The 25,828-nt window shown below is 37.4% G+C and overlaps 1 protein-coding gene across 3 annotated transcripts; it reads right to left on the bottom strand.

The window, feature by feature from the left end:
- Positions 1-1,899: 1,899 nt before the first annotated feature.
- On the bottom strand, positions 1,900-21,056 carry CCNJ (cyclin J). Of its 3 annotated transcripts, none has more exons than XM_016164270.2 (6): positions 20,871-21,056; positions 20,095-20,204; positions 12,506-12,716; positions 5,797-6,096; positions 5,550-5,673; positions 1,900-4,973 (listed from the first exon to the last, which is right to left on the bottom strand). In XM_016164270.2, the coding sequence occupies exons 2-6, from the start codon at positions 20,161-20,163 to the stop codon at positions 4,562-4,564; spliced, it is 1,116 nt and encodes a 371-aa protein (XP_016019756.1). In that variant the 5' UTR covers positions 20,164-20,204; positions 20,871-21,056; the 3' UTR covers positions 1,900-4,561. The 3 variants fall into 3 exon arrangements, with proteins under 3 accessions (XP_016019756.1, XP_016019754.1, XP_036078941.1); XM_016164268.2 differs by having other exon boundaries at positions 5,550-5,709; positions 20,871-21,054; XM_036223048.1 differs by having other exon boundaries at positions 5,550-5,709; positions 5,797-5,937; positions 20,871-21,054.
- Positions 21,057-25,828: the final 4,772 nt, after the last annotated feature.

Here is a 25,828-nt window from a genome sequence, read left to right as displayed (position 1 = left end):
CTCTTATTGTTGGTGGGATGCAAAATGAAACTGCCACTTTATAAGATAGTTTGGCAGTTTCTTACAAAACTAAACATACTTTTATCCTATGATCCAGCAATCTCATTCCTTGGTATTTACCCAAAGGAGATGAAACATATTCACAGTAAAACCTGCACATGGGTGTTTATAGCAGCTTTATTAATAATTGCTGAAATTGGGAAGCAACCTCGATGTCCTTCAGTAGGTGAATGGTTAAACTGTGGTTCACCCAGACAATGGAATATTATTTAGTGCTGAAAAGAGCTATCAAGCCATGTAAAGACATGAAGGAAACTTAAATACATATTACTTAGTGAAAAAAGGTAATCTGAAAGGCCTACATGCTATAGGATCTTGACTGTATGACATTCTGGAAACGGTAAACTATGGAAACAATAAAAAGATCAGTGGTTGCCAAAGGTTGGGGTTTGGGGGGTGCAGGGACGGCATGGGGAGGAATAAATTGGTGGAGCATAGAAGATTTTTAGCAGTGAAAATACTCGGTGTGAAACTGTAATGATGAACATATGCCATTACACACTTGTCGAAACCCATAGAACGTACACCACCAAGACTGAGACATGATGTAAACCATGGACTTTGAGTGATTATGATGTGTCAACGCAGATTCATCAATTGTTTAACAAATGTACCGCTCTGGTGGGACATGTTGATAATGGAGGAAGCTGTGCATGTGTTGGGGCTGGGGGTACATGGGAAATCGCTACCTTCTCTCAGTTTTGCTGTGAACCTAAAATTGCTCTAAAAAAAAAGTCTTAAAAAAATAAAAAAGTAACAGTGGCAATGGGGTAGGGTAGCAGCAGGTATCCTTCCCGGCCAGAGCCTGGTCTTGATGTTTTCTTTCAAATGACTTTTTTTTTTTTTTGGGGGGGGGGGGTGGTCAGCTTTTCCCTTTAGTTCTGTTAGTAATTGCTTTATGTATTTTGATGCTTCCAAGTTGTGTGTGTGTATCTTTTTTTTTTTTTTAAATAAGGGATTTTAAAATGGATATTGAGTGACTCCCTAAACCAAGGTAATTTTGAACTGAGTTCCAGACTACGACATCCCAATTTCTTCAAGTGTGCCATCATACCAAACTAAACATATGCTGCTTGAGGCTAGGGAGGGTAAGTCTTACCACGTGCTTGAGAAGACAGTTGATGATTAACAAGCTGTCACATGGGGTTCACAATTGCCTCAATGTAAAGCTGCTTGTCCTGGTTTGGAATACTTCTCGCTTTTTCTTAAACTCAGGCTTAAAGAACATTGTATACTAACCAACTATCTTGAGCGCTGTTGCTAAACCCTGTCACAGTGCTAAGAGCAACTAACAATACACAAGACTAATTTTAAAAATGCTTTTTAGGAGTACAAATTCCTAACCCACACATATAAACCTTTTAAAATTTTACTCTTCAAAACAAATTCTATCTGCTAAATGAATTCTATCTGATAAGTTTTAAGTTGGATTAAGTAGCAAATGGTATTTGTATGTAGATGAACAGACCATTATCACTCATTGCTGACCCTTTTCCTTATCATACCCTTAAAAAGTGTCCCTACTTTTGAGATCAGACTTCAGATTTTCAGAAGCTTTCATTGTTTAATAAATTAGAAGCTGCAATTGCTGATGTACTAACAATTGATTTTAAGCTCAAAAAGTCCAAAGCTGTGTCCAATATGCTTTTGTGGGCTTTGATGCTCAGTATGGAATACACAATAAATGGACAAATGTTTCCCGCCAGTGCAGTTATTGTCTACATCTGGACGGTTCTTAATAAGTATAATTATGATGCCACGTCTGACTTACATGATGATATGGTTCGATGAAGCTGCAAGTATACATCAAATTTATACTTAAACAAAACACCAAAACCATTTTACTGAAAACTAGTTTTATTTTAAAATTAAGTGCATAGCACTCATCTAATTCCATTGGTGTAGACTTTAGCACCATACTTGCCATTTGCAATTAATGTCATAACAGATACATTTTGGTTTGCAGTCTGTACTTGAGTAGTGTTTATTTTGTGGACTTTGGTAAAGCCCTTCATACATATCATTAATCTCTTCACAGTACATGTTTAATGATGGTCTGGTAATCTCAAAAAACAAACAAAAAAGAAGATCTACTTTAAAGACTAATCAATAAATTAAAACAAAACAAACCCCACATAACTCCCCCCACCCACATCCTCCAAAGCTAGCAGTTGTGAGTTGTATTTATACTGAAACCTAATGTTTTTAAAATAGTTCTGGTTCTCCATTCACCCCATCCCATCCCACCCTGGGTATGCAGCAACAGTAACCAATTATTTTATTCTATGCCCCCAAAAAGATTAATCCAGTGTTCTTTAGCTTTTTAAAATATAAACTGGGAAAGTGTTATTATAAGCTTTTAAAAAAGGCATATTCTTCTATAACAAGAATGACATTTAAACCAATCAATAAAAGCATTTGACAAGACATTAAATTACCATAGGCACCAGTTGTTGTTTCAAGTTGGGATCTCTATCCCAATATCTTACATTCATAGTACTATTGAGGTAGTTAAAATACTGAAAATTGGACTCCAGGTTTCTGGGTTCTGAACGTGAATGTGAAAGATATATTCCTTTTGAATCTACTTTCCCCCAAATGATTCAAGTTCTCTTGAGGTAAGAACTACTAAAATCCAATTAGCAGCCATCTATAAAGAGGAAAAGTGATACTTTCAGAAAACAATTTTCATGCTTGAAAACTGCCACGAGTGAGTGTTCTTACCTGAGTGGTTTCTTTTGATCTACCAGACTAATAAATCCATATCATGCCCTATGTATTCTATAAAAGTTACGTTTCTTTTAAGGAAAAGGGCATTCCCTAAGAATTCATGCTGGCAGAAGTCACCCACCGACATTTATCCACTGGAACCATCTGGAACATTTTATTACTGTACTGAGTCCTTTCCCTTCCTAACAGAAGCCATTTGGCTTGATTACAGAGACTCCTGCTGCATACCCACAATATCTTTATAATAAGTTTGTCTTCAATGCATATTGTGGCAGTCACATACCTGCCATGCAATTTCCCTTCTATTCAAGTGCTATCTTTAAAAAACACAAAGAAAAAGACATACCTTACGAATTTTTAAATCGGAAAGCTTCCCTTCACCAAATCTCTCTTCTCCCACAGTTAAGAGCACAATGTATACAGTTTTAGTTATTACAATGATTTTTTTTAAATTTTTACTTTTTAAGTTTACTACCTCTGAACTCTTTACCCCCAAATTGCCCTTGCTATAATGATTTATTATTGCTGTTTTCACTCATTATCAGTACAGTGAAATGTCCCAGGGCAGTTCTAGGGCCAATCTAATGAAAATGGCTAACTGAAATTTGGTAAGCAGTATCTTTGCCTAAACTGATTCAACGGCTGCTTATAAAACCTGTGTAACACATAACAAAGTGCTGCTCTAGCACAACCTGAGAACTACCCTGGCCACATTCCAGTTATAAAAAAACCTACAGGACTTTATTCTAGTACTGACATTTTACAGTTATCTTTCCCTTGAAACAACCTTTTTAGAGTAATATCAAATCTGAGTATAAATCACTGATTGCACTGAGAAATGTGAAACCTATATATGTATTACAAATGTTAGAAAACACCATTTCATTCATCCTGGGCTACAACTATGTTCTCATTTGAAAACACATTTAGCAGGAGTGTTTTAACCTATGTTATAAAGGTAGTTCATACTATAACATTCCCAAAACATGTTGCATTACAGTTAAGTTTCCAAGTAGTACAAATTCCCTGAGTTAATGTGTTTTAAGTCTAAAGATTTGAGGTTGATCACTTAGGGGGGAAAAAACAACAAAAATTTATGACCATGATTTTAAGATGAGATCTACTCTACCCTTAATTTTAGGAAATAAATCCAGACCCCTATACTATCTGTGAAAGGAAGTTATACAGTCATCTAAAAAAAAAAAAAAACTTTTTTTTTTACTGCACAGATCAGTATAGCATAGCAATTCATGAGTTTAAACTTAGTCAAAAATTCATTTGTAGATCAAAAATATAACTCAAAACTGCAGAATAAAAAAAGGACATTTCCAAAAATTAATACTGTAACTTTCCTTCATAAAAAGACTGTTTGGCAAGTCCACAGACAAACATTAATCTCTGACATATAAGCCAAATTAGGCCCAGAGCCCACCACAGGTCAAATCTTAAAACAGTGAATTAGAGTCTGTCCAGATTTTCTGTTGCATTTCTGAATATTTTTGAAATATCTGGACCATCATCTGGGGCTTGAAATTTCTGTCATATAGGGATTTAAGGGAATTTGACATACATACTGTTAAAAGTATTTGCAGTGTTTGCTTAGTTCTTCCGGGTATTCATGGTGCATTCAAAAGGATATTCAGTCTTCTTGGTGCTAGTATCTGAAGAGTTCTGATGCAATCTGAATCCCTTTAGAGAAGCTTACCAAAAGATTGCCCCAAGAGCTTCAAGTCACTAAACGGTCTGGATCAGGTGTTACCTTCGCATAAAATCACCTTTCAAAACATGGAGTGATGCAAGGGTAATGTTCGTTTATCTGGTAACTCCGGTTATAAGAAACATTCAGACAGGGCTTAACTTCTACTGGTATTGCCAGTGACATCCCAACACCAGTCTGCACGTGCCCAAGGCCCTGAACACTAGTTTGGAACCCAGCAGGACATGTCTGTAGTGTATAAGATGAGGTGTGTGTAGTAGATACAATCTGCTGACAGCTTGGTTGTTCTGACACAGGATGGCGATACTGCAGTGAGGTCTGATGCGTCTGATGGAGATACTGAGGTTGCTGAAAGTGAACTGGCCGTGAGGGCTGGGAGGCTGTCTGGAACACACTTAGCTGTGCTGGCTGAGGTCCTGCCTGTCCTCTTTGTTTGTTTGCTTCTTTCACATCATTATCATGAGCACTGCAACATGGAGAAAAAGTAAACTGTTAATATTACTTGAGAAGAATTTGTAAGAAAATTATGTACCACCCCCAACTCCTCAATATCGGACTATGTACTGTCCCACTGCCTAGACAGGAGACACTGTCACAGTAATTTCAACAATAGTGAGATCTCACTTTTATCCTTCTAAAAGTTCTTTCCCTTTCTACAAACCTTGGGAACTGGCTGCTGGTAGCTTTAAGGGCTGTGTCCAGCTTGGGAAATATGTCCACAATAAGCACCTAAATGTGGTTGCTACCCTGGTAACATCCTGAAGCCTAACAATTCAGAGATGCAAAAATGGGGACCAATGCAAGATTTGCCTGGTCTGATTTTGGAGTCCTGGGCTCACATACAAGTAGCTCCTTTCCTTATCAGGTACTCAGACTCAATATCAATGACAACCTTTACCTGGATTACAGCAGCTTATTCATGGCAGCTGTCAGAGCAAATCCTCTAAAAGCTCTGTGCTTTTGAGAAGTTGCTTTAAGGGCCTCTTATACTTGAAGAAAAATATTAATGAGAAATTATAAACACAAGAACAAAGAGGCTTACATCAATAGCCGTTCAATGCACTGCACTAAGAAATCCCAGGTGTAAGCAGTAAGACGATGCAGTCTTGTAGGCCACGTTGGAGAAAGACGAAGTATAATCCTTGAAGAAGCCACACATGCAGCAGCTACTAAAGAAGGTGCATAATTTAGAAAGGCATAATCTGTGGAGACATCAAAAATGAACTTAAGAAACAGAACACATAAGTCACAAGCTCACAAGTCACTTACTGGTATCCACAATGACTCACCTTGCAAAGATACTTCAAGGAAGTAATCTGCATACTTGGCCATGTAGAGTTTAGTTTTCTCCAAACAAATCATTGGCCAGCCGTCATGAAGATCTGTTTCATGTACTGCTTCAGAGAGATAATACTCGATGAAATGGGCAGCTGTTGGAAGGCAAAGGTTCCACTGAAAGGTTTCTAATAATAATAGTTCCATATGTAGCAAATTTTGTTTTGTTAATACTAGATTCATGTTAGTCATACAACCCAGGCTGTTGAGCTGCTCTAGCTTAGGCACACTATCTTCTTTTTCTTCAAATTTACCTTATAAGGAAAGGGGAAAAAATAAAGAGAGAAAATGTTAGGCAAGTGAACATTATAGGTCTAGTCACTTAAATGAGATTTGCTGTCTTACTGCAAAGAGTTAGATCCAAAGATATTCTTTTCTCTACCTTGGGCAGATACGATAGTATCAGAAGTCTGTGGTTCTCATATTTGTGTTTTCTCTCCCAACACCTCCATCCCCCACCCCCCACTAAAAAAAAAAAGGAGCATGTAAACATTTTGATCTATGTCCTATTGTGTAATGAAAAAAGTCATGTGTTAATGGAAAAGAACTCTCAAATCTCACCAGCTGAATCTTTTCAGAAAATTTCTTTCTGGGGTGGGAGGGTGGCGGGGAAAGGCAGTAGTAGTTGGTAAAAGAGAATTATTTTCAAATAAAAGAAAGTTTAGAGAACTTAATGCCATAAAGTTATTTGAAATCAGAAATAGCTAAACTTCAAGTGTTTCATCTTGGCCTATTTTCAGCACAATCACATTCCAGAGAGAGAGAGATCTAGGGAAAAACTGAGTGAATACGTAATACAAACAAGCATTATCATTCCACAAAAAAACTATCCCTCTGCTTCTGAATTCAAAACAAAAACCTAGCTAATCCGTTACCAAAAAAAAAAAAAAAGGAGGGTGGGGGATATTTTATATGCACTTTTATATCCCCTTACTCAAAGCAGAATAGGAGTAAAGATGATCTGATGGCAGAACTTCATTATTTTAGGCATTCACTTCTTTTCAGGAAATACTTATCCATATGTACAAGCTGAGGAATAGGATTCCCTCTCCAGCCTCAGAATAAATGCCACCTTACATTTTAATTTCCAAGCAAGCATATATATAGATAAGCTATACATATACATACAAACATAGATATATAAAATTCATTTTAGGTATTTCTAGAACTCATGGCTGGAAAAAATTTAAACTATCAAGTACTATTATGATTATCCAGATGCAGCAGCAGAACCAAAGAATTGTCTTTAAGTCTCTTTGGGTCTTTGTTCCGTGGTGGTCTATATAAGAATGGAAATTATAACTAAAGCCTCTTACCTTCCTAGCATTATGTTCTATTTTACTTTAAGGTTTAAAACAGTCCTATTATATTGTAATTATAGGTTTCTCACAGTAGCTTTTACACTTAAATTGTTCAAAATAATAGTTGTTAGAATGTTACATATTACTATATAAAAATTTTGTTCTATTATTTTGATAACTATTTCAATATATTTAGTTTCCTTGGAACTCTTATAATTTTATCTACTTAAAAACATTGTTTTTAGAAGAACTAGAATGATTGTCAAAGCAATAGAAACCAGAAGAGATGGGTTTACCACACACTGAAGCTGCTACAACAAATGGTCATGGCCAGGGTCACTCAGCCCAGATGTTCAGTATAGCTTAGCTCAAAGCACTAAAGTGGTCTTTATGGCACAGTCATCTAGCATCACCACTACATAAAGATATACTGAGAACAGTGAGTTTCTTTCCTGTAACAGTAGAATGACCTAGGAATTTAGTTCAGTCCTTCTGGATGAATCATTAAGGCTTTCAAAGTGCCTTGCCATTTGAGTAGCAGCAACAACACTGGCAGTATACTTCAAAGAAATATTGTAAAACTTAATAAGTATATATCATGTTTGAAGTTCCTTTGAAGAAATTAATACACCATAATTCACTGTTCAAGGATCAAGAATGTTTCATATTATCTTTTGAAACTTTCAACATTGAAAACAAAATTGTGTATGACCAACTTCACAGCTTAAGAAACCAAGTTAGCAAGATTGGCCAATTCATCTAAGGTCAAATAAGTTGAGCTAAACAAAAAATAAAAACCAAAAGGAAGACTTATGTTTGAGTTCCCAAATCCGTACTGACAGACCAAAGTATTGCACTGGGTAATATAGGAACGACGATTACCAGAATAGATAGACTTCTATATTATTAAACGCCTATGGGGTGTCTATATTTCTACAGTACTTGGCTATAACAAGTGTGAACGTCTTGCATCTTGATTCACAACATTAAAAATAAACTGCACACTGCATAAATATCATCCTTGGGATCTTAATTCAGGTTTAAGTTTTTTGGAACTTTTTCATTATATATAGGAATATAAATACTCAGATTCATGGATAGCAAAGGATTGCAAAATGTGTGACAGGTTCAATGAGTACCTGCATTCATAGCCATAGTTTTTATGGGGTGCTAAATGCTATGTATATGGGTATTTTAAATCTACTTATCCACAATACCACATACGGATCATAATGCTCAGTTTCTTCAATTGAAAGGAAATGCCAGAAGCCATGTGATTATATTGATAAAGGCCCCAAACAGGAAATAAGGGCACAGGAAATCCACATTTGCTTCCCAGACAATAAAGAATTAGAGGCCACAGAAACAAAACATCAGGTTGTCTTTCCTTTATAGGAAATGCTCAAATCAGCCCCAGAAACCATTATATTTTCAAAGCCAGCAGTGAATGGCAGGTATGTGGTAGGAGGGCAAGGAGCAGATGTCATTGTGAGCTCTGCCAACCTACATTGTATTCTTTTATCACAAAGAAGTCATCCTTATGTATACTAAGAATTCTCACAAATTTATAAGGTTATCAGTCTAGCAGAACAATGGATAAGGAATAGGAAGAGGCAATTCACAGAAAAAAATGATTTTTTCCCATTAAAATTAAGGTGTAAATCAAATCAGCTGTGAGATACAATTTTTTCACCTATCAGATAGTAAAAAGCTTTGTCAATCCAGTATTGATGAGCAAGGAGAACCAGCACTTGTCACAAATGTTTACTACTAAAAGTCTATAATCTCACTTTTGGCTTCATCTTGACTACAATATGATTTCTTATTTCCCCAAGACTTTGAGCAAATTATCAAAAGTCTCATCTCCAAGATTGCTTTCATGCTCTTCACAAGTCAACATTGATCAAAGAAGCTAAGGGAAGCCAGGGTATAGATGTCAAAGTGTCGAATTTGAGAATTTCCCTAGATCAGTCTTTTCTTGAATGAGCCAGAACCTTAGAGCTGGGAACCTAAAGATTATAGAACAGTTTATAAAAGAATTAATCATTGCGATTCTAAACTTATATATCTCAATCTCCTACGTGATTTTAAACATGTTATCCCATTTGATTCTCACAACTTTGTAAGATAAGTGTCTTTACTTTTACTTTATAGAAAAGCAATCTGAGACTCAAGGATTGAAATTCATATTGCTGACAAGTGATGCAAACCTAGGCAAATCCGTCACTATAATTCCTGCTCTATAATACTATGCGCCACCCTCCAATCAGATAATCTGCAGATCCTTTCCTTCTACCTCTAATAGTGTTGACACTCAGGGAGCTGGATACGCATTAGTACGTGGAACTAACAAGTTGTAATCCATCTTTGACCAAACTATACCAAGGGCCTCCCAACCTATTTAATAACTGGAATCGGACAGTCACCCAGTCATGTTGGATGTAAACTGTTCTTCACTTTTATATAACAGGCTGCCCATCCCAAAGCAGGGAACAGCTGAGAGAGGGAAACATACAACATTCAATCATTCTGTGAGGAGAGAAGCATTATTTGAATAAAGTTTATGATAACTAATTGGAGAACTGCCATTGGTTTCCAAATATAAGAATGAAAGAAACACTACAATGAACTCCACAAATTTAAAACAGATTATCAGATACTGAAAACAGGCTACCAATTTATAAGCATCCTAAGCAGTTCTGTTGCAGCAAAGTTACAGATCAAGTGAAAAAAGACTGCGGCCTGCTACTAAGAGCCAGCCTCTTTGAATTCTTGTATAGAACTGATAGCTTAAACTCTTTTGACCACTGCTTACTTGGAAGGGGCTGAAACCCTAGGGAATACTGATCTCACACTTTCCCACTTTCCAGTGGAGAAGAAACAGTGTAAAAGCAATTCTCTCTCAGGGAAAGAGAGGTCAGAGGGTGTTAAAATGGAGGAGGTATCTGACTTTTTAATAGGTAATAAACAATTCATATTTGAACCACAGCAAATAAAAATCCTAAAGCCTACCTCCTCGAAAATGAGCAAAAAGCAACTATATGTTATCACAGAGATTAAATCAAATAGTATTCAATAAAATAAACTGATCATGATGTTAAAGTAATAGTGGTAATTTAAAAACAAAAAAACTGAAAACTCCATTCCAACCAACCTAAGATGGTACACAAATAAAGCGAATCCTTTCCCCATACTGTAGAAATTGTATAAATTTAGAACCACTCCCCAGCATTACTTGGTGGCCAGAATTCTTACTATTCAACTAGAATCCTTAGTGAACTTTGGTAGTAACGTGTTATTTATCTAGTTTAGTATTCCCTAATTCATTTAGTAAGTTACCAGTAAGTAAACTTTAGTCACAAATGTAAGTCAGTCTATGAACTGACTATATATCATTCATAATTTCAGTCTACTAAGGAGTCTCCCACTTGGCCCATAACACACTTTTAGAATCAGAGGCATAGAGTAGGAGGGGCCTGGAAGTTGTAAAAGAATAGTAGTGATGCCTACGGCCGGCAAAACATTATTTGTCATTAATGATCCCAAGTTTTTAAAATAGCATTACTTGTATATCTTATTTCTAGTGTCTACTATAAACTGATCCTATAATAAACTAACATTCTGTAGGATAACAAGAAACTATTTGTGGATTCTTATACATCTGATGTGTTGAGTATGAGTTTTTCCAATCCTACGCAAACTAATAAACCACAAAGGGATTCATAGCCAGTGATGAAACTCATACAAAACTGTACACATGGCTGCTTATGAAGATGAAACTTTAATTAAAAGTTAATTATAAATGTATAATTAAAAAATATATAAAAATATATGATTAAAAAATAATTATAAATTAATTAGCATTACTTCTCTGACTTTTGATTGTAGGGGGTAGTAGGTGATATGCCTGGATGGATCTTAGAGGACAACAGATTAAAGGAGAAATGTAGATTTTCAGGAAATAGTACTCTGGTAGGAATTTGTCTCAAGGTACATGGTGATAAGGTTGGAAGGTGAGACTGGGAAGGTGGCTGGGTCCAGGTGAAAGGTTCTAAATGTTATATTAAGGAGTTTCTACTTTAACCCACAGTTGGTGGGAAGTCATCAGTAGGGCTGTGTTTATTTATATTCAGTTTGGTCCACCAAGGATGTGAAATAACTTACAAAAAGACCTTCAAGGAGAGGTCATCAGATCAAAGTAAGAATAGGATAGGAAAAAAGAATCTGAGAAAAGATTAGTATCAAAAATGATACCACAAAGGTCTGCATTTGGTTTCAGGTTTATCTGCAAAGCACAAAGGTGTTTTAGAAAGAACTCTGGTGGCATGGTATAGTGAAAATGTTCTTTAGAGAGCAGCCACATTGGATACCAAACCATCAAGTAGGGGTTTCTATATGCTACTTTGAAGTGGGGCTTAAATTTCTACTGTAATGTCATGAATAACATAAAAACTACAAAATGGATTCAACTTCAATGTCAAATACAATCCTTTCACATTATTAAAAGAAGAAAAACTCAATGTCAATTCCTTTATTCACTCTCTCTTTAGTTGGGGTACAAAAAAAGCAATGAAATGAGGTATGAGATGTTATGAGAAAGAGGCACCATGAGGCCTAACATACATTCTGCACTGGGTAACCAGTATTGCTATATCAGAACTCTACATTGCAGCCTACTACATAGTTGTGTCTATGACATAAGCAAAGGTTTTCACATGTATAGCAGCAAAAGGTGAACTTTCAGTTCATCAAGCCATCTCATTATGTAGTCAGTAGAAGGTAATCGAATAATATGAGAATGATACCTTTTAGACAGAATTTTTCAGCCACTGACATTTTGGGCCACATAATCCTTTGTTGTGGGGGACTGTCCCATGCATTGTTGATGTTTAGCAGCATCCCACATTTCTACTCACTCCATGTTAGTCGTATCTTCCTAGGTTGTGACAACTAAAACCGTCTGCACACGTTGCCAAGTATCCCGTGGAGCTCGACTGCTCCTGAATGAGGCAGTGGCTCTCAATTGGAAAGGTACATCAGAATCACCTCTGGACGTTTTTAAAAAGTTAAAAAATCCCTAGGCCACATGATACAGATTCTGAGTCAGTACATCTGGAGTGGCCTACACATTTGTATTAAAATCTTCAGGATGTAAGAATTAGGCACATATGTTTTTAAAAGACTCTAGAGCCCCATTTTAATGTCTGGTTAAAAATCATAGTGCCATGGATCACTTTCAACATAAATTTTCTGATATTAGTAAACTGGAATGAATGGAATCTGGTGATATTTTACTGAGTTCTACATAAATTTATTATAAACAATATAAATTGCCAATCATGTATATCCAGCTCATACTTACTTGCTAGAAGCAGACAGGAAAGTGCAACTAAATGCAGCTGCTGGATAGAGATGTCATACCGATCCATAAACAGGTCCAGCAAGTAGACAGCAAGATGTCGAGCAGAAGGGCAGAGTGTGAAGCGATTGCTTACAATGGCAATCAAGTCAGCAAAATACCTTCTGAGACTTAGTTGAGGGGACTGGCCTTTGTAGGAGGGCAACTTTAGCTCCTAAATCAAGAGGAACAACATTTAGTTAACAGCCTGTAGGAAAAGTATTCTTACAATGCAAAAATGACTCCCACTCCCACTCCCCATACATTAGTGTTAAAAGTACCTAAAGCACACTTTCCATGAGTGAAACAGAAAAATAAAAACAAAGTTGAATAGAAGAATAATGAATGGCATTTAAAATTTAAGTCAAACTCTTCTTCTTATTCTTAATCACCTGTGACACGACCAATTATAGGTGTTTCTCGCATCATGGAATGGGTACATACAAGCAAAGTTTAAAATAAAAGAACCCTGTTTTCTCTATCAGGTGTTTTTAGAAAAAAATATCCTTACTCAAAAACCAACCATATCACATGCATAAAACCCCTCCAAGAAGCTCAAAGCTTTTGGTGAGAATTAACAGAGAAGTGGACATACTCTTAGTATGTTACATACAGGGATGTGAAAGGTAGAGACTAGTAGTCACACACTAGTATCTTCTAATTATGTTTCCTTCAGCAGTTTTATAATCTCTCCTTTGTGAGCATCCTGTCATACAACTAAAATTTTCCCCATTATCGCTGTTCGATCTCAGAATTATATGAACTTATCTTTTAAAAATTAGAAAATTTATACTATTAAAGTATTTCCAGAGCACAGAGAGAGATGAAAAGGTTATGAGATCAGTACTGAACCCAACAGATAACACAATAGAAAGAAATAACATGGATATGATCCTGAAGCATAGGCAAAATATAAATTACTTCAAGAAAATTAAAAACTTTTGTGCATCAAAGGTCACTATTAACAGAGTAAAAAGGTAACCTACAGAATAGGAGAAAATATTTGCAAATCATATATCTGATAAGTGGTTAATATTCAGATTTTATAAAGAACTCATATATACAACTCAACAAAAAAACAAACAACTCAATTAAAAAACAGACAATTGACTTGAATAAATATTTATCCAAATAAGATAACAAATGGTCAATAAGCACATATAAAAGTGTTCAATGTCACTAATCATTAGGGAAATGCAAATAAAAACCATTATGAGATACCACTTCATACCCATTAGGAATGCTATTATCAAAACAAAAAGAAAACAGAAAATAAATGTTGGCAAGGATGTGGAAAAACTGGAACCCTTGTGTACTGGTGAGAATATACAATTGTGCAGCCACTGTGAATAACAGTACTCTAATTCCCCACCCCACCAAAAAAAAAAATTAAATGTAGAATTACCATATGATCCAGAAATTTCACTTTTAGGTATACACCCAAAAGAATTAAAAGAATGTACTCAAACAGATAGTTGTACATTCATATTCATAGTAGCATTATTCACAACAGCCAAAAGGTGAAAATAACCCAAGTATCTATCAACAAATAAGTGAATACATAAAATGTGGATTATTATTCATTTTGAAAAAGAAATGAAATTTTGATATATGCTATAGCATGGATGAATCTCGAGGAAAGTATGTTACGTGAAATAAGCCAGACACAAAGGACAAATATTGTATGATCCCATTTTTATGTGGTATTTAGAGTGGTCAAAATCATAGAGACAGAAAGTAGAATTGTGGTTACTAGGGGCTGGAGGGCAGGGAGAATGGGGAGTTACTGTATAGAGTTCAGTCTGGGAAGATGAAAGTTATGAAGGTGGGCAGTGGTTACAGTAGAACAATGTAAATATATCTAATGTCACTGACCTGTATACTTAAAAATGGTTAAATGGTAAATTTTATGTTATGCGCATTTAACAATAAAAAATGGAAGTTACATATCAATCTAACATAATAAGATATAAAATTTTAGATAAAATACTATCCAATGTAAATTAGTAATGTATCCAAAGAGTGCATCACTATCAACTGTAGTACATCCAAGGAATACAAGAATGGTTTGATATCAGAAAATCTACTAATTTCACACATAAAAATGTACAATTATCTTGACAGATGCTAAAACAGCATCTAGACAAAGGTGACTCTGGAAGAAATAATGGATGAAAGGAGGTAAAAAAAAAAGCTCACATATAAAAGCTAGCATCTCATTTGTTTCAATCCATTTATTGGAACGATAAAAGGATTAGCATTCTAATGCTGACTATTGCAATATTATTTAACACTATTCTGAATACTAGCCAATCCAAATAGAAAAAGGAAAGACAAGGTTTAATTATTAGAAAAAAAAAAACGTTACTTTCAGAAATAGTTATTACTTTTTGGGTGACAGGATTTATATCCAGAAAAACAGAAAAAGAAAAAACAAAAGAAAAGAAAATCAACAGAAAAATAAAGAGAAACAGTAAGGATTCAGTAAGATGGCGATTTACAAAATTAATATTAAAAAACAGCTTTTCTGCATTCTAAGAGCTGTTTAGAAAACAGAAGATTCCATCAACAGTAACTATAAAAATTAAAACACCTAGAAATAAATCTAAATATGCCAGCACTACATGAAAACAACATTAAAATTCAAAGGAGAATGGAAGATTTGCATACATGGAAAGATATCTTTTTCTTGAATAGAAGAACATGTCTGATAACAATGGTACTTCAAATCAGATTAGCTGCATTTAATAAATATTTCTGACATATAGGATAAAGAGCCACTTTATTATTTAGAGAACTCTTACAAATCAATAAGTTAAAAAAAAAAAACAGATATGGACAGTTCATAGAAAAAAAATAGGGCCAAACACATAAAAAGATGCTTCAGCTCATTCAAAATTAAAGAATTATACAGTTTTTCACCTATCAGATTATATTTCTTAATTTTTGTTTATGATATCAAGAGTAGAAATTGGAATTCCCATACATTATTGGTCAGGTTGATAATATAACCTTTTGGAGGGCAGTAGGTGATATAAAAAATTTTAAATGCAGGTTGCAGATACCCTTTAAATTAGCATCACCCTTTACTATATATATATATATATATAAAGGTCCTTTGCAGCACTGTTTTTAATAGCAATACAGTGGAATAAAAAACTTTACATCCAACAACTGGATGGCTCTCCAGGAAACTATACTAAATGAATATAGCCAATCCCAAAGGTCACATATAATTCCATTTATACAATTAATATTCTTGCCATGACAAAATTATACAAATGAAGAACAGATTAGTGGTTGCCAGGGGTTAAGGGTAGGGGGAGATGAGAGTGGGAGGAAAGAGGGTCTGGCTATATAAGGGTAACAAGAGAGAGATCCTTGTGGTGATAGAGAACGTTCACTCTGTATCAGCATCAATATCCTGGTTGTGATAATTGTACTATAGTTTTACAAGAATTACCACTAGGGCAACTATTTCTTACAACTGTATGTGAATCTACAATTATCTCAAAAAGTGTAATTTAAAAAAAGCTTGACATCCATCAAGAGGGAACTGATTAAATTATGGGGCATTGATTCAAATGTGGACATTAAACTAAAGGGTGGCAGACTTATCTGTGTTGATACGGAAAAATGTGATAAATTGAGTGAGTTTGTAGTAGGAGGAAGGTACAGAACAGCAAACATATTATGACCTCTACTATCAACAATAAAAAAATTTTATTGGTATATCTACTAATTTATTGGGTGTCTTTTCAGGGGACAAATATAATGGTGGTAACCTTAGGGGATCAGGAAATAGTGAGGGTTGGGGAAAGCTCATTTTAATCCTTCTTATAATATCTGAAAAAAATTTTAACCATGTGCAGGTATCACTTAAAATTAAAAAAAAAATACAAATAGTAGGTACTTCGGACATAGGCTAATGGGCCATTTTATGGTTTTAATTTTTGTACAAGTGAGAAAAGAATAAACAAATGCTATCGAGGGGGAGAAAAAAAAACACTGTCTTAGGTGGGCTTGGCTCTTCGAAGATAAGAAAAAAAAATTAACTTCTCCAAATACAAGGCACGTGCAGATTTCTCATGCAGCCCCTAGGGTTTTTCTTTTCTCCTTTACTATGTTTAGATCTTTATAGTGGTGTAAATGAGTTACAATTTCAAACTTCATCTTTCTTTGCTGTCATCAGGTGACATTTATAGAACATTTCCCATGTAGCAGACACTGTGCTAGCCTTATGGATAAGAGCTGGAAAAGTGTCAAGCCTCCCTCTAGCAGGTGAACAAAAATACAGACTGTTAGAACACAGTGATCACAGGGCATTACAGGAACACTGAGGGAGATCTAACCCAGATCCGGGGTGGGTTCTTGGGAAAACAAAGCCAGAGTAGGCTTTCTGCAAGACCTGAACAAGGTCTTAAAGACTCAATGGGAAACAGTGGGAAAACACTGGTGGACTTTATTTTTTATCTATGTTAACTTTATTACATGAAGACAAAACAAAGGCAAGAACCCCAAGCTGCCATCGCTGGGAGATTTTAAACAATGTGTCCAATACATTTTCTTATCATTTTTAAATGATAAAGTGCAGTGCTTACTAGAGGATGTCAGATATAGTTCTTTGTCCAGGTACTACAGTTATACAAAGATGAGAAAATTACCTATGCTTATCTCAGTTTTCGAGTTTCTTCTCATGTCTCTTCTTGATCCCCGAAATCGAACACTCCTATTCCTGTCTGCTTCTCAGGATTCCATAGGACAATAGCGCAGAGGGACCTGAACTGTCATGTCCATTCTCAGTCTCAAGTCCTCACCAGCTCACTAACCCAAGTGCCATTCTCTTCCTAAAATGGGTTAACTGTCCAGCCAGGATGGAAATAAAGGCATAGAAGGAATACTTATAAGTGTAAGTATAATTCCATGGTATATTTAATGTTTCTCACAAAGCTAACATTGCTTCCATTTGTCATAAAGGATAATACTCCCCCAAGCATCCTAAGACAGTAATATAAATAGCAAAACAATGAGAAGAAAAAGATGACATGGCATAAAAGGACAGCTGCTTTGTAGGATTTTTTTTTTTGGTGGGGGGAGGAGTAGAGAGAAGGCAATTATATTTTACAAAAAAACTGTATAGCTGACATTTGGGGTTAAAGAAGACTTCTATTTGTTGGAATTTTTACTCTTCCCTAGTAGGCACAATGTTAGCCACAACGATTATTCCATAAACCTTATATTTAAACAAAGAACACCTTCCATAGTTTCCTAATGGCAACTGCCCAAAGGAAGACCTAAATTTAGATACTCTTTAATTATATTATACTGGACTCCATAAAGGCAGGGATCATGCCTGTTTCCATCACTGTTACACTCTTAATACCTAACATAGCACCGTGTACACTGTAGGCGCTCAAGTATGGTAAATAAATAAATAAGCATACGGTTATCCAACTAAGTCATCTACTTAACAGACTAGAATTAACATATATTTTCTAGGAGAAAAGTTCATTTTTTTACCCCTCTTTAATTCCCACTCCCACTTCCACTCCTGACCTAAGGCTGTTGCCATTTCCCCTTAAGAACTGGATCTCTGAAGGTGGGGCGTCTCCCCCCAGAGGCTTGCAGCATGCACCCAGGACCTTGGCACCCCCGGGGAGCCCCGGGCGCACTGCGGGGCGAGGCCTGGCGTCCCCAGCACACTCAGGGTATGGTCCATGGTTCCACCTGGGGCACAAACCCAGGACCTTCTATGTGTAAAGGTGCTAACCACTACACTATGGAGCCACCCTCGAGAAAAGTTCATTTTAACTTCCCTCAACGTACTATAAAACAATGGTCTCTCCAGTTCCATACGTTCAAGTTTTACTGATCAATATGAATTCTTTATAAAGTGTGGCCATTTTATGAAATCACAAGAAATGTGGTTTACAAAATGCTTAAAAAAATAAAGACAACCCAGAGTAGCATGCCACAAGTGGCTCAAGATAACTTTCGGATGCATTACTTCAGAGCCTGCACTATCTTGTCCTCTGATAGTTCATAAGCAACTTTTGTACAGAGTTGTGTCTTAGTCCTTGGATCCTCCCCAGAGCCTAATACACAAAATCATTCAGAAAATCTACTTCCAACCTCATCTGATAAAATTAATTCAGGATTAAAATTAAACATAAAATGTAAGAATCAAAAACCAGGAAAATCACCAAGAAAAATTTTTTAAGTTTCACGTCATTAAAAAAACACATAATTAATTTCACCACATACCAGAGAGATAAAGAGCTGATACTTAGAAAAGAAGAACATTTAAAACTGAAAGGCAACATCTGCTCCCCCATCCCCAATCCCCTAAGTGTCTGGACAATTTTCAAAGTGGAAAACCTCAAACTCTCTTAACATTCCAAAGAACCATCCATAGTTGAGACTTTTCTGTGGTTCAAATGACCCCTTAGGGGACTGAGGTGTGTTTAATGTGTCCAAGAGACTGAATGTCAGAATAAGGAGCATTTAGAAATCTCAAACCTTAGAAAAAGGTACAATTGTTAACAATTTAAGTCAGAATTAGGTTTTCTAATCTACTTAACCTGTTCAAAAGATACAAGTTCATTATCATCCCTGGATCTCTCAACAACAGTCAGCATTCTTTTTATTAAAGAGTCAGCTGTTTTGCTTCTTCCTAATTTTCTATACCTAACAAATGGCACTCTCTATAAATGGTGAAACTGAGTCAAGTTAGAGATAATTCTGGACCTGGTCTCTCTTCTGGTTATGAAAGAGGTAGAACTGACCCTATTGAGCATGACATAGAGAAAACTGTTACTGAAGAGCAACAACACACTGTGCGTTGTGCCAGAAAAGTATATTTTTCTCCCCAATAGCTATTAAGTATATTAGGTCTGCTTTCTGCCTTTGATATTAGCTGGAAGCAGCAGCTACCTCCTTCTATCCTAAGGCTTTCTGAACTGCTCCAAATTTGGGGCTTCAGGAATACAGAATAACAAATTACTTTTTTAGTGCATTCTATATGCTAAGCACTGTTCTAAGCACATGTACAATATTAACTCATTTAATCTTCACAGTCATCCCATAAGGCACGTTCTATCCATGTTACAGATGAGGAAATTGGGAAATAGAAAATTAAGTAACTTATCCAAAGTCTCACAGCAAGCAAGTGGAAAGGCTGGAGGACTTATTTATGTACAAATGTGACATAACAGCTGCATACAACAACTATAGAACAAGGAGGGCCTCTCTGCCCAATAAAAAGCCGGCGCATACATCTTTTAAATACCATATCAAATCCTTGTTCCACCTGGAAACAAGAACATCAGAATGTCTCTTCGCACCTTCCCTCTCGCAAAGATCATGACCTCCCCGCCCGTGTCCTCATTTAAGTCGTCAGGGAAAAAACTAAGAAGTTAATTAACCTTGAGCAAATAAGTAAACTCGCCTTTTCTGGTCTGGAAGCTAGTGGTTAAAGAACCTCACTTTCCAGGGTGCCGAGATTCTTACTGGTGCAAGACACGGAACGGAAAGGTCCAAGCATCAAGGTTTACCTTGTACCGAAGCGCTTGATGAATATCTGCAGCCAACTGTCCCCGCCACCACTGCCCCTCCAGCTCCATGGGATCCGGAGGCACGCCTGGCCAGACGCGGCAACTTCAGTCTGTTAAGACAAACCCCAGACGCGGTCACTGCCAGCTCCTTCCATAAGGCCCTCTGCGCCCCCTCGCTAAGGGGTGTGACCTCAGACCACCGTAGGTGACCTTTCATCTACACCTGACTCGTCCTAAAAACTGGCATGATTCAAACTAATTTCCTAATGCTATAGGGAAAGCCCGAGCTACCTAGTCCCAGGAGGAACTGGCTAATTTTGAAAACTGCCGCACTGGGTGCCGGGCAAAAGGGGACTAACTGGGGCCTGAGTTCCCACCGCGCGACCCCGAGTGTGTACTCCGGAAAGCTGGAGAGGGTCGGGGGGACCGGCTTCGGGCTCCCCGCGTCCTGGCTTCGAATTCTCCCGCCCGCCCTGAGTAGCGGAGAGACTTGACACCAGCCACAGTCCCCCTAAGGTGAAAACCTCCCGCGGAGAAACTCGGAGACGGAGCTCGCGCGGCTCCGAGTCCCGGCTGCAGACGGTCCGGCGCGCGCTCCTCCGCGGGAGCCTCCCCGCGGCCCCGCCGGGCCCAGCGCGCACCAGCCCGCCCCCTCCTCGTCCCGGGAAGCGCACGGAATCGCGCGGCCCCAGAAAGGCGAACAAAAGGCCGGGCCAGGCGGGTCCGGTGTCCGCCGCCCAGCCCAGGCCTGCCGGCCCCACGGCGGCCTCCCTTACCCGGAACCGCGGCCTTCACCGTCCCAGCCCCGCCAGCGTGCGGGGGACACCGGCACCGCTCATGCTGCGGACAGTCGGCCGCGAAGCGCCGGCCTCAGCTCCGGCCCAGAGCCGGGGCTCTCGCGCCGCCCATTGTTAAAGGACCGGCAGGCGGCTCCGGGTACAAAGCCAGCGCGGGGGTACATGCGGCCCAGCCGCTGCCAATCTCGTCTCGCGATACAGCGGGGTCACCCCGAGCCGTCCAATCGGCGGCCGAGCCGGGCCCAGGTGCAGCGCCCGGCGACGGCTTGCCGGCCTGGGCCAGGCTGGGGAAGCTTCACCGGCTCTCTCTGCACGATTCCGCCCTTGGGGTAGTCCGAGAGCCCCACCAACGACTGCCACGAAGTCTGCCTGAAGGGTGGGCAGAGGTCAGAAAAGAGAGCGCGGGAGAAATTGTAATGTTGATCATCATCCCAGTGGCCAATCCGGTTATGCCACTCACCTGCTAAGAACTTTCGATGGCTCCCTGATGCTTGCAGACATAGGGTCTCATGCCTCAGCTTGGCTTTTAAAACCCTTCATAGCATGGATTCAATCTGCCTCGTCTCACATTACACTAGCCCCATACATTCTATGGCCTTCTCAGTGGGATTATTAGTCCCTCCATATGAGCTTTAGCCATTTCGACAGCCCCTAAAGTGCTTTCTCTGAAATTCTGCTGTCAAAAATTTAAGTTCCCTCTCAAAACTTACTTTCTTCTAGAAACCGAATTAATCTCTTTCCCTTCCTTATTTCCTTTGCTTTAGAGATTCCCAAAAGCTTTGAAGGGAGTTAAGATTACCTTTAGTAACCTAGCTTGTCAAATCCATAGTGGATGTAATTAACCATCTGTGGTTGTAAATCAGGAAACTACAAAACTGTGGAAACACTCCAATATCAATTTAGGTAAGGTAATGTGGAAACTGAAATATGATTAGCAGAAATCTAATTGTATTTTAACCTGTTCGGTTTAATATCACAACAGAAGTAGACCGTTAGTTCAGAACAGCGATCCTCATTTTTCTGAGAATGTAGATCAACTTATTTTAATATTTAAAAAATCATGTAACCCTACCCCTTTTACTTAGAATCCTTTGTCCCAAAAGACGAATGATAAAGGGCTATTATAAAGTGATGAATGAACATTACATGAATCTAAGTTTTATTTATTACAATGAAATCTTCATACATTTGAAGAACAGCTGCAAATAGGTATGTGAGCCATGTGAGACAATGCTTATGACCAGGAGATCAGAGCTACAGGAACCAAAGGCAAGACAAAGGAAACTCAGAAGCAGAAGTTCGCAGAGCCTAGCCTAGCCCAGCATTGTCCAGGGAGAGGCCACCCTGGCTTATCTCAGTTGCAGGGGTTCCCTAGGGAGAAAATGGACACATCAGGCTAAAAGCTCCATGCCATTTATGGCATTTCAGTGGTCCCCACTGCCTTGGATTCCAATCCATGTGTACTAAGCAACTTCACGACGATAATTTGGCTTCTCAAGAAGTTGGCTTCTCAGCTCAAATGTCCAGAACTTATTTAAGGACCCTTTCAGAAAAATGGGTCACAGGCTATAATCATCAGTGTAATGAATAGGTTGTTTTTCATGGTTTCTACTTGGAAGGTGTTATTCACTGGGAGAGATTTGTTTAGAAATTATTCTCTTTTTTGGGTTTGCCACATATGATGAAATGACTTTAATGTTCATTTTATAGATGAATATGTGTGTGGATATATATAATATCCCTACTATGTCTTAGATTATAAGTTCCTAAAATGCAAATTTCAGGTTTATTATGATTTATTTCTTCATTAATTCCTTTGGGGCAAGATGGACACACTTAGTTATTTACTTAATTCCTAAATAAAGGCTGCTCTCATAGAGTTTATATATTAATGGGGAGAAATACAATAAATGAGCAAAGTTATGGTAACAAGTGCTATGAAGAAAAATAAACAGAAAAAGGGAATAGAAAGTGAAAGTCGGTGGACATTGTTTTATGATGAGGTTAGGTGTGCAAAGGCTTTGAGAGGTGAGGGAGCATACAGATACTTGGCAGGGGAGTGTTCCAGGCAGAGAGAATAATAGCAAATGCAAAAGCCCTAAGGAGAAGGCATGGCGGAAGTCAATGTGGAGGCGAGTGTATTCCTGGAGTGAAGAGGAGGTAGGAAAGACATCACAAGTCTCAGAAGCAGAGGTCAGCAAAGGTATGAAAGGATGGAAGTTAAAAAGACAGAACTACATAATGAGCAGAGTTATAAAACTGCGAAGAGTGCAGTGTGCCTGCAGCAGAAGGCACGAGACATGTTTGGTAAAAGATGAGGGTGGGACCAGATTCTCTGGAGAGCTTTTCTAACTCATTGAACTTTAGGCAGTGAAAAGCCATTGATTTTAAGTTGTTTAGTTTTTAAAGAAATAAATACAAGCAAAAGGCAAAACATTCAAACTATGGAACACTACACAGTGACAAGCAAGCCCCCTTCCCTCCCCTGATCCCGGTTCTTTCCAAAGGCAACATTATTACTATTTTTTTTAATACTCTTCCAAGGATATCCAAGTATTTATCACCATGCATGTAAATAACACTCTTGCCCCATTTTGTGCACAAATGGTAGCACTTCACACTGTCATGTACCTAGCTTTTGTTATACTATATATTCTGGTGGATATTCCCTAACAACAGTCAGGATTCCTTTCAATGGCTTCCTTGTATCCCACTGGATGCAAAGGACTAGAAGCCAGAAGCCCTGGGCTCTGGTATGGTTCTTGATTTGCTGCTTCCCAGTGGAGTCCCCTTAGAAGGTCATTTCCCTTCTCTGAGACTCAAGTTCATCATCTATAAAGAAAACTGAGTGATGACTGAGATTGATTCTGACTTTAACATTTTAGATTCTTTGCTCTTGCCACACACATGTTGCAAAGTCTTCTGTAAGGAAAGAGGTGCAACACTCCCCATAAAGCTCTGGTCATTATCCAGTTTTAAAGGTTTTAAATTTATAGTGCATCAAGGTAGTTCATGTGTACTTATTATAAGTCAAATCATTCTAAAAAACATATAATGAGAAGCAACAATTCCTTGTTCCTACTCCCTCATTTTTCTGAGAAAGTAGATCAACTTCTTTTAATATTAGAGTCCCATTCCAAAGAGGCAACCACTTTGAACCCATTTAGCTATTTCTCACAGTATTTGCTATCTTTCAAAATAACATGTGTATGATTTTGATTTATCCTTTTAAGGTATAGTTAGATATCGTCCTGGAAAATGAAAATTTAGATGCTTTATAAAGTTTATATTACCCTTCACACACACATTTCCCCCTTCATCTCGCTAATGTATAATCTGAACACATTTTTGGTTATAACCATTTTCAGTTGTTTCCATTGTTGTGGCTACATAAACATTGTTCACTGTTGAGCCACATGCTGTCCTATAATTATTGCTTTCCTTTTTGTTTTCCTGGAATTTTTTTTCTTAGCTTTGAGTCTGTATCTAAGTTTTTTACTTCCTCCAATAGCTCTGTAAAATGCCTCAATTCACTTTCAAAACAGTCAAGCCTATCAGATTATCTATTAGTTCTATCTTTCCTCTCTTATTTTATCCTCCTGGATTCATCTACCCTGCTCCTGCTGCTCCAATATTGATGGGTTTCTCTCTAAAGCTGATAGACAGCTGCCTACCTTTGGTTAGATTCCTGTTTCCATGATCCCATGTCTCTTTTCTTTGGTTTACATACTTTCTGAGGGTGCCTAGGAGGCACATCTTAGAGACCTTGTATATCTGAAAATATCTTTAATTTGCCTTCACACTTGGTTGTTTGGCTAGGTATGAAATTCTAAGCCAGAAACCATTTCCCTTCATAATTTTGAAGGCATGCTCTAATGCCTTCTAGCTTCCAGTACTGTTATTGAAAAACATGATGCTGTTCTGATTTTTATTTTATAAGAAACCTAAACCAATTCTATCTGAATTTCTCTATGTTCTCAGTGATCTGATTTTACAATGACATTCTGGTGTGGGTCATTTTTAATTTATCATTCTGGGCAGTGGGCCTTTTATTCTGAGAAAATCTACACGTTCTGGAGATTTTCTAGAATTTCTTTCATAATTTGAACTCTTCCATTTTCTCATTTCTCACTTTCTAGAACTCATATTATTCAGATCTTGGATTTCCTAAGCTGATCTAAATTTCTTATTTTTGCTTGCCTATTATCTCTTTCTTTGTCCCTTTATTCTCTTTTGGGGAGATTTCCACAACTTTCAGTACAAACTCTCCTTCCAGATTTAAAATTTTCTATTACTTTCCAACAGCTCTTTCGTGTTCTCAAATTTTTTAAAATATAGCATTCATTGTTTTTTTTTTTTTTAAATTACAGGTACAGTATTTCTCTTAATACTCTAAGGATATTAAAGTTTTTTTTTTTTAATTAAATTTTCTTCTCTCTTCACTCATTGTCTGTTACATCATGGTTTCTTTTATTTGTTGTAATCATTGATTCATATATTGGAGGGTTTCTTCAGATGTGTGGTGACCTCTGGGCACTATTTAACTTACTACAACTATTATTTGCGTCCACTCTCAACATCCTAGCACAAAACACTATCATTTCTCACTTGGATTTGTACAATAGTTTTTTTTTAACTAGTCTTAATACCACTTCTCCAAAATATTCACCACCTAGCAGTTGGATTGTTCATTAAAAGGTAAATCACATCTGTTGTGAGCTTGATATGGTAGAGTTCCTAGATCACATTTCCAGACTTTTAGCATAATGCAGAATGTTAAGGATAGTTTTTAAGGCTATTTTTTAAAACGGGGGGCAAATATACCAACATTTATTATCTGTAATTTATAAGGAAGTATTCCAAATTTTAAAATGCTATATGATAATGTTCCACTTCTGGGTAAGATGGTTGTGATAGTTAATTTTATGTGTCAACTT

This window comes from Rousettus aegyptiacus, unplaced genomic scaffold, assembly GCF_014176215.1.
Source record: "Rousettus aegyptiacus isolate mRouAeg1 unplaced genomic scaffold, mRouAeg1.p scaffold_m13_p_6, whole genome shotgun sequence".
NCBI lineage: Eukaryota > Metazoa > Chordata > Mammalia > Chiroptera > Pteropodidae > Rousettus > Rousettus aegyptiacus.
The sequence above is the reverse complement of the archived record's forward strand: the minus strand, read 5'-3'. Positions and strand labels throughout refer to the sequence as shown.